Source organism: Tubulanus polymorphus, chromosome 5, assembly GCF_964204645.1.
Source record: "Tubulanus polymorphus chromosome 5, tnTubPoly1.2, whole genome shotgun sequence".
NCBI classification, from domain to species: Eukaryota; Metazoa; Nemertea; class Palaeonemertea; order Tubulaniformes; family Tubulanidae; genus Tubulanus; species Tubulanus polymorphus.
The window spans coordinates 13,308,506-13,318,736 of NC_134029.1; the positions used below are offsets into that span (position 1 = coordinate 13,308,506).

The 10,231-nt window shown below is 37.9% G+C and overlaps 1 protein-coding gene across 1 annotated transcript; it reads left to right on the forward strand.

Moving 5' to 3' along the window:
• The first annotated feature begins 8,647 nt into the window (after window positions 1-8,647).
• Window positions 8,648-9,716, forward strand: LOC141906253 (uncharacterized). Its single transcript, XM_074795499.1, has 3 exons — window positions 8,648-8,686; window positions 8,867-9,292; window positions 9,381-9,716. The coding sequence occupies exons 1-3, from the start codon at window positions 8,648-8,650 to the stop codon at window positions 9,714-9,716; spliced, it is 801 nt and encodes a 266-aa protein (XP_074651600.1).
• The last annotated feature ends 515 nt before the right edge of the window (window positions 9,717-10,231 follow it).

Here is a 10,231-nt window from a genome sequence, read left to right on the forward strand (position 1 = left end):
ATTGGTCAATCGGTTGCCCCTCCCCCTGTTTCATGGTTGTCAGGGCAGATTCCCTGACTATGGCCCAAGTTGTCGGGCTAAACTGTTTTATGAAAGCAGCAACGATATCATCCCAAGGGGTAATTTTTAAGTTGCCAGCCGCATCAGTCTCTTGATCGATGTGCAGATCGTTGAAAAGGACCAAAGCAGGTCCGGATAGAAACCAGAAAATCTGTTTCTTTTTGTCCTCAGTGGTCCAGCCTCTGAGGTCAGCGAGCCTATCATATCCCCTAAACCATTCATCCACATCTTGATTGTCCCGGCCTGTGAATTTCGGAAGGAGGCTGTAATTTACAAACGCTGCTGCTGAGCCCATCTGCTCCTGAAGCCCCGTCAGCGCCCGCATGACTGTGTCATTGCTGACCGAACTATCAGCAGCCGTACCCGGATCCCCTTGGGCCCGACTTCGAGTCGTCATTGTAAAAAAAATTCATTCAAAATTTCTATTGTTAAAATCATTATTACTATTACCGATATTCTAACTGATATTACTATTATTATTATTCTTATTATTATCTTATTATTATTATCATCCCTAAAATTCGTATGAATAATGCCAATGTATGGAATTTATTGAAAGATCATGGCATAAAACCTAGAGCTTTCCGCCCACGAGGGGTCCTTGTGCTCTTTTCCCAGCACTTCCGCGGTTTCTACGAGGCAATTTCGAAGGTGCCTTAACTTTGACCCATTAGCATTTACAATAAGCTCAAATGTTTCCTCGTCACCGGATGCGTTCGCATCCTGCTCCGCCCAATAGAGACCGTATAGGCCATCCGTGAATACTTCTAACAGAAAATCATCGGTTTCTTGGGCCTCTATGATCTCTTCATCCATAATTCAGAAATTATATATAATACTATCGTATAAGAAATTCAGAAATTTTTTTGTGTTATTTAAATTGGAATTTAAAGAAGCTAATTTATTATATATTATTCCGGAGTTCCCGATTTTCGGCACCAATATGTTCCGCGGTCCCTTTCTCTATTGTCTTTTTCCTCTATTACAAACTCCGGTCCCTGGCGAGAAAGTCGACCACGAACACAGAAACCCGAAAACCAAGTGATAAAAACGAACTCCGGATTTAAATATGATAATACTCAACTTTTATTCTAACAATTCAAACTTAACTTTAGTCTCAACAATTTATAAAATTCCCTACCTTTTCATTTTGAATTTTGTTACAAATCCCACACACAAGAAGATACAATTCAACCGGATAGCCGAAAGTTATCTGTTCTATAGTCTTCTAATGCTTCCCCTGAAAATGCTTTCTAAAAGAGTCCGCTCTCTCTCTCGAGGTGCGGCCCCTTTTATACGGCTGCGTCCACACCCAAGAAAAATCCAGAACCCTGCTTGCGGCCAGCCGTAAAAGGGAACGAGCAACCAACGCAGCACCACGACGCAGAGCCGGGGTCCTGATTCCTAGACTTTTCATTCGCTGCTAACTTTAACCCGACCCTCGACGTCATGATACCTGCCGGTCTGCTCTCCTTCTCAACCGCACCGAAGAGATTACATATATACTATTTTTCCAACCCTCGAACTCATTTATTTTAACTTATCCAATGATTACAATTCCCACAGTGAATGGTATTTAATTTTGTCTAAATAGTAATATACAATGTAAGCCGAAATATCATCTTTCTTATTTATATTCTTTATCATTATTAGTACATTCAAATTTAAACACACAAACTCTTATTAATTAAAATAATAAAACTCTTTAATATTACTTTTTAATAATACTCTTTAATATTACTCCTTATTATCGAATTATCAGACTAAGGGTCAGCGAGTGTTTCATAAGTTGATTTCATAATTGCTCATTTCCACGAATTCTTCTCATGACTACAGCGCCGTGATTACCTTCAAAGTGATTTAGAATGCTCGTCTGATACAAGTATAAATGTTTCAGACAAACAACCATTAAGGCGGATAATGTATTATCGTACATAAGGAACAATGCGTGTGTTCTCCCAGGACCATGCCAAGAAACCTACGTATATAAATCGTTTGATCTTTTTGAAAGTACAATTCAGCTGCGGATCAGTATGATGAATAACATGACTTTCTATAGCATATGACCTGAACATGACCCCATATTTTGGAGACCCACTTGGACCCAGGCGTCAAAAAGTTTTGAAAACGATAAATTTCTAATAGCTATGACTTATAGCTTTCAGAAAGTTATAGGTTAAACAGGGGTTTTGGCATTAGAAAAGCACTTTAATGGCGGTTCCTGAACTTCGCTGAAAAAGCTGAAACACTGAAAAGCTGAAACGCTGAAATAAAAATGCTGAAATTTCAGGGAATTTCCGAAAAACGCCGAAATTTCAGGGAATTCCCGAAAAACGCTGAAATCGTGCTAGGTACCGACAATACACGTTTTGAAATTCTTTCAGGGCCGGTGTCCGCTGCCGAGTCCTGAACCGTTTTAGTCTCTACCTTCGGTTACAGAGACATGCCTTGAGGTCGTCGTCATGTTCGACTTGATCGATTGCGGATGCAAAAACCGTTAAGTTTCCCAAGTCTCCGTTTCTACCTAACGCATGCGCATTAGTCAGTGCTGGAATTGCTCTTAGTCGCGAAATCGGCACATTGCGCATGCGGCACTACATGTGAACTGCATGTGAACTTTAATGACTAATAGTCACTGTAGTTTCCATTAGGTTCGAATCCCGTAAAAATATTGATCTTATTTACGCTGTTCATCTTAAGCGGCGCTATCAGGTTCGAAACCCGAAAATTACTGATCGTATTTCAAGCGTTACGACATGAACTTTGATGATTAAAGTGTCGCTGGGTTATTGTTTGCCAAGGAAAAAGTTAAAGCATCCCGAATATGAAACAATGAACATAAAAATAGACAGGATTTACTTTTAAGTGCTATTAGGTTCGAATCCCGAATGTGTAGGCAGAAAAATACATTCATCCTTTTTAATATACCGATATATATCTTAGATTTTCAGCTTATGGCAAGACCACTTGAACACCTGTCATTCCAAAAAATACAAATGATCCTCGTAAGTGACCAAACAAACTGCGCCTTCCCGCTGCGCATAAGTTCACGCAAGTTCAGTCCGTTATAGTTCTATGTTTCAGCGTTCTGACATGACCCAGTTTAGGAAAAAATACACATGTAGCGACGCATGCGCACGCGACCAGTTTCTAGACTTAGAGGATTTCCCCAACACTTCCTAATGCGCATGCGTTATAAACAGAGACTTGGGAAACTTTACGGTTTTTGCATTGCGGATTGCGTGGATTGTTAGATGTGTTTTTTGTTTTATGCGCATATACCGGTACGATCTAACAATGAAATTATCACTTCATTTGAATAAATTCTTAATTACAGTAATATTAATTCTCAATATTTTTTCTTATGTTTGGTGATTTCTTGCAACTTATCATTGCCAATTCTCATACAAAAGTAGTAGCTGAATGAAAGTACAGCTAGTTAGGCTGAACCTGATAACCCAAATTAAGTGCTAGCATGGAACTTATGACTACTTTGATTCTATTTCGGTGTGAATAAAGGTTCAACCGTCATAGTATACTGTACTTAGCATTACTACGATTGGGTGCCATATTTCTACAATCTCTACAAGAAAGGAGTATTGAAGTGTCTTTCGTTCCCGGGTAGGCATCCTCGCTTGCCAGGAGACCAGTATTGCTCCCAAACTCGCTTCCAGCAGCCCCCTGGCCTCACGACGCGCGATTTCATTACCGACGCTTCTGAGCATGACGTCATATATCAACACGCGACAATACTTCCCCTTCGCTACGTGTTCGCTGATTGGTCCATTTACCGGGAAATTCCACAGATGCCCAATGTCATTTGTAACAAGCGCTGTGATTGGCCCGACCTGATTCTGGTCGGCTAGTAACGACTCGTGAGGTCAAGCGGTTCGGAGAACAGCTTTAGTGTAGTGGGTTCGAATCCCTTGACAGGTGAAGATGCCGGGTAGGGTACAGGGTAAAACCTGGTTTACTTTCTCTGTCTACTTGCTGGATACTACTATCTGCAATGTATTGCATGCTTTGATTTGTCTGGCTTATGAGAGTCGAACAACGTTTTCCCATACACAGGCTTGGCTTTAGTACTAGATGAAGGCTAGGCACTACACATTGTGGATTGACTGGAACTCTAAACTCACAAAATTAAACGAGTCAACAAGAAAGATCCAATAATTGGACGTTTGTCTAACTATATCATTTAACAGCTTAAAATAATACTTAACACATTCTGCAAGAGTACACAAAAGAAATCAGTTCTTACATTATATCAGAATCAATAGTTCGCTTAACTCGGGCTTGAATTCTGGTTCCATTGCTTCATATTCTAATGAAATTCACTAGCATACCTAAGAATATTGCTTAGCTTAAGATAACAAATTTGGTACCAGGAAAACGGATAAGTAAAGTGGGTGTACTGTACATCCGCAATTGACTTATTTCTCTCTGGTTGAATCAAGTTATTACTGAAATAGCATTCAAATAGCCATTTTGTTTTTAAAAATTGTGTCGTTCAGCTATCCTGCTGTAAATTTCGCAGTTGAAGTTAACTAATGCTATCTGATTTCTCAGTATCTCAAATTTGCACATTCTTAGCCCGAGTCTAAAAATTGAAAAAAGTGCATTTAAAGTAGGAAATAAAAGAGTAGTGGCTAATACACCCTGGAGATATAGCCTATGGGGTGGGCCTAGTTTGAAAGCACTGAGGTCCGAGGGAACAGCACTTTGTAAATAAATACTGAAACAACTTACAAAACACCCAATACTTGAGATGATGAACTGGACAAGAAGTGTGTCCAGCTAGGCAAATCAACTTTGTCTATGACTCCTTTTATAGATTATCTATATCGGTATTACCGTAGTAGTCTAAAAATAAGAATCGGTAAATTTTTCTAACAGTTGGTATGTCATTTTTTCAAAAAAAAACTTATTATTATCACACCACAGCAAATAAATTACAGGTGTTGAATGGTTTGCCCGATTTAGATTAATTGGTTGACGCTAATTGGTATGACCTATAAGTAGGGGCCTACTGCATGTCATTGGCGTCAATCCATTCCATTCCACGGTGAATAAAAAAGAAATTTAGTTAGATCCCTTTTGTCCAAAAGCTGCATCATCTATATAACTAGCTGTCAAATTTAATTTACCTCCTTCAGAGAATACCATAGTCCGTCGCCCATCAACGTGTTGACAAAAGAAAAGTTGCTCATAATCCTGTTTTATACATGAATGAACGTTACGTCTTGCAGAAGTAAACCATATTCTTGGAATATTGAGCATAGTGTTTAAGTTGGCTTGCACGGTTTGTGAATGGGTTTTCCTCATCATGCTGCCTGTATGCATTAAAAATCCGGATTTCAAGCGAATTAATTTGTCCAACAAGTGGCCCTCTAGAAGTATACTCCACACATACTGCCCATGCAAAACACGGTTCAGGACTCGGCAGCGGACACCGGCCCGGAAAATATTTCAAAACGAGTATTGTCGGTACCTAGCACGATTTCAGCGTTTTTCGGGAATTCCCTGAAATTTCGGCGTTTTTCGAAATTCCCTGAAATTTCAGCGTTTTTATTTCAGCGATTCAGCGTTTCAGTGTTTCAGCTTTTTCAGCGAAGTTCAGGAACCGCTTTAATGGACATTAAAAACCATATGTGAAATTCTCCTAAATTAATTAATATCAGAATGAGTGGATTTTGGTAAAAAATTCAAACATGGAAAGGGTTAAGGCGAGCATGAAAGTTGTTCATGACAGCCCGGAGGTTAAAAAAATCAATGGCACGCCCTATCTGCGATTAACCGTTTGGGCTCTACGGGCTCGAAAATGGGACCCCAAATTTTTCAAAGAGATTTTTGCTCCTAGCTCCTAAACCGTTGGAGATAGAATCGTGGTTGCAATAAGTGATCAGTAGCCCTTGACGAGACGCTTGTATTGATGTATGGTTTAACCATGTAACTCCAGTAGCGCCATGGTTCTCCAGTAGCGCCACCTATAAAATGCTGGATAACGCATTTTCATCTATATCGACTAAGCGTGTGAATGGATTTCTATAAAAAAATATAGCTGCAAAGCAGCGATAACGGGTTTTCTGCACAGTCTTAGAATCCTGTTCAACGGTGGATTTCGACAAAGCATTTGATAAGGCACAACATCAGCCATTACTAACTAAACAGGCTATTAGGAAACAGTATCAATGATAGGTCCCCCAAATGGCTCAGCAGTTATCGAAAACTTGTAGCCGAAATCAACGGAACGCCTCATTTTGGAATAAGTCAGTCTAACTAGTGGAGTCACGCAAGGTAGTCGTCTTCTGTTTAATGTCCTGACAAATGACATACACAGTATTCCAAAATATACCAGACCGAGTAAATTTCCAAAACGAACTTAACACGCTGTTCGACCAAAAACTTAATGTTTCGACAAGAAAATCGTGTTCGAGTGAAAACAATTCAGTTTGGTTTACGCTTTTTGAACCAAAACTTTCTTCATTCTGACAAAAAAATGTGTTCGAATGAAAAGCTATGTTATTGTTGAAATGAAAAGCTTTTTGTCCCGGCAAAAAAATTTTGTTGAGCGAAAACAATTTTTTCGAACGAATGTTTGAATGAAAACAATTCTGTTCGATTGAACGAAATACTTAATACTTTTGGTTCGGAGAAAAAACTTTTTACAATAAACTTGTTTGAACGGAAAACTTAATGTTCTGACAAGAAAATTCTGTTCAAATTAAAACGATTCTGTTCGATCGAACGATTGTTCGAACGAAAAACCTTTGGTTTGGAAAAAAAAGTTTTTTCAACTTTGTTCTAACGATTTTTCAAATTGGTTCAATCGAAAAGAATATTATTGGTTGGAACGAAATAAATGTTGTTCCGACGAAAGAATATTCAAGCGAAAGGTCTTTTGAACGAAAAAAAAGATATTCCTGGGGCTCCGCAGTAACTTAAAGCCGGACGTAGGTCGGCCTTGTGACGCGATGCGATCCTCGCGTTGCATCGCAAGTTTCGGTGCAAGTCGGTTGCGATACGATTGTGTGCAACTAGTTTCTGCCAGTCGCAAGAGCGCGTAGATCGGTTGTGACAGTCGTGTCGCGTCGCAGAAAGTAGAACACGTGTGACTCCTTGTGACTGGCGTTGCTGACAGTCGCAACCCGTCGCAAGGGAGCGTAGGTCGATGAGTCGTTGTGACACAATCGTCGCTGGCGGTCGCAGTGAATGGCGTCGCAGTGAGTCACAAGCCGTCACAAAGCCGACCTACGCCCGCCTTAACTCATTAGGAATTAATGAAACACCAGTTTCATTTATGATGAAAAAACTCAAATGAAAAGTCTGGCTTAGAAAGCTGTCTGCTCAGACGAAATTTTCAAAAAAAATCTTCATTTTTGCCAATAAAATAGATAATTGTGATTGATCGTTGCAAGTCAGAACCAGTTAATCACTAATTAACATGCATTTTAATAAATCTGGTTCCTCCTATACAGTGAACTTAGCTTTAACCTAGTAGAGGCTACTAGCCTATGTAGGCCCATGTATATGCGTAGGCCTAACATCCGGACTGATTTGTCGTAGGCCTATTGAATAACAACCCTCCTAAATATCGTAAATTTTGTTTTGAAGTTCAATCCAATGAGTCCGTTAATAACCGCAACATTTATACTGTGTTTGTTTGAGACGGTAAAATGTCAGTACCGGTAGGCCTAAAGCCTTTAGGTCGCGTAAAACTTGATAAACACTTCAAACGACACAGCGAACGATCTCCTTTCCCCCACATCGAACGCTTACTCCGAATGTCAAGTCTTCATCGAATTGTATCTTACCTGGAATAGCTTCTTTAAATATTGATTTAAAAGCATTAGTAACTTCTATACCAGTTTTACTTTTGATTGGAATTGACCATGCGAATCTACTGAATATATCTATAACATTTAATATCCAGAAATATCCTCTATTGTATTCCTCTAAGTTCTTCATGTCAATTAAATCTGCTTGCCATTGTTGATCAATATATGAAACCATTACTTTTCTCGTTATATAGTTTTTATTCATTTTCCTATGGATTTGATATGTTGGTTGGTTTTGTAACCATAATTTTAAATCACTACATTTTATATTTTCTTCATCAGATTTAATTTTATCCCATAATTCTGAAACACTAGAATATGATACTTCACTCTCTGGGTTATAATATAACTCTCTTAAATATTGTTCTTTTTTCATCTTATTTTAATCCATTAATAATAATCTTGGTTTAGTTTCAATGATTTTATCATTTGATTTATTTTCTGGTATAATAGGTTTATCATTATCATCATCTTTATTATCAGATTTATACTTAGATTTATATATTATACCAGAGAATACAATTACTGCGATTAACCCAATTGTAATATATAAGTAATTATGTCTTCCAGTATTAGAAGAATCAGATGGATTATCATTCAAATTAATATCAGGTAATTTCTGTGGTTCATTTATATCAGTTAATTTCTTTTTCTTAGCTCTTTTTAATTCTGCAGATCTTTTTGCAGATCTGTAAGGATGTAAAAGAGAAAATGTTGCAGACTAGACACCTAATTTTTTTCCTCAAAGGATGGAAACTTGGGAAAAAATGTTGAAAGAAGGAACGCTAGTGAGTGATATCATTTTTGACCTGCACAAAACATTTCAATGTTCTTATAAAATAACCCAATCCATGACGGATCCATATGTTAATTTCATGTTGGAGTGGAATGATAAACTTCGTCAATATTCGAGCAATGGGCCGTTTATATCTACTCCTCATGAAATGTTATGGGATCTTTTTCAAAAGGATAAAATTGAAATTGATTCAGCAGGAGCAATCATCCACAGTATCGGTGACTATGTGAGAAATTATATACAGGCCAGAATGAACATTTTTGAAGAAAGAACCGAGACGAGTATTTTGAAGCCGCAGTCAACTGCAGGACTGTATCTTGTTTCTGGTGGCTGTCTGGGACTTATGTTTTCTTTATATAAGCGTGAACGTCGAAGGGGTAATACAGAAGCCCAGAAAAAACTTCGAGTCCTTTCGAAAATGATAATTTTCGACAAAAGCAGGTCTTCAAAATTGCCTGTTGAAGTTTGGTGCCGTGATAAAGGTGGACTTTACATATTCAAGCCAGAATACATGGATATGGTAAAATCAATTGATACCGAAATCATGAACTGTGTAAATGTAACCGAATTGCAAAAACATAAAAAAAGAATTATCAGGGTAAGTAAACAATGTTTTAAAATATTTTTTTATTGCTCTTAATACAAAAAATACACATCAAAATAAATTAAATGTTCATATTTTTCAGCTTACAACAGACAAAATTCTGCAAAACAAGGATCTTGAAGCAGTTTTTGTCGGACTTGTCACACAAAGTGTTGGATCAGAGGTGGCAGGTGAGCTGAGACTGAACATAGTTTCTGTTTGGACGGACTTTTTGCGTAAATACACTCATGCGCGCATAAATGGAATCATAAAGGGAATATACGAGAAAAAAGTAGAAAAATCTGGTAAACGCCTGAAAGGAGGATCAAGCTTAAGAGAAACGCTTTATAATCTTGGAAAGACAAGAAACCCTAAACATTCTAAATCAACTCCTTCAACTTCTAAAAAACAATCTGTTCGTAAAGGAAATAAACAGTGACATGGTTATCAATTGAATAATGATACGATTCTTCATTTGATGTATATAAAGGTAACTAAGAAATTGGACAATACATGAACGTATATGTTTATATATAATCTATTTTTAGTTTGTTAAATATTTTTTCCTCATGAGTGGAACGTCCTGGGTATAAAGCGGTGTATCTCTGTAATAATTTCTCTTCTTTTTCTTCTGATGGCCATGGACCTCTCTTTTTTACATAACAGTTATCCTTGCCTGTGGATAGTTCAATGACGTTAGTTTTCCACCCACGCAGTGTTTAAACTGCGAGAAGAGAGTTTCTACTGCACTGCCATTCACTGTGAGTGGGGTAATATAATATCCAGGAAATTCAGTGAGATAGTCTTTGCAAAATCCAATGAACCCAAACACCATAACACGAAGTAGATCATATGTCTGAAAATATAAATAGTGTCTCCATTTCTTATAGATGCTCATTTAAAAAGATAGCCATAGGTGCTATTTCGTTGATATGTTATCTTAGTTTACCTGCC

Bases quoted from the DNA above. Each gene is read 5' to 3' on its own strand.
- LOC141906253 (XM_074795499.1), top strand. From the start codon at position 8,648: ATGGAAACTTGGGAAAAAATGTTGAAAGAAGGAACGCTA. The intron at 8,687-8,866 runs GTGAGTGATATC...CTTTTTCAAAAG, and splicing joins TGTTGAAAGAAGGAACGCTA to GATAAAATTGAAATTGATTC. The intron at 9,293-9,380 runs GTAAGTAAACAA...CATATTTTTCAG, and splicing joins ATAAAAAAAGAATTATCAGG to CTTACAACAGACAAAATTCT.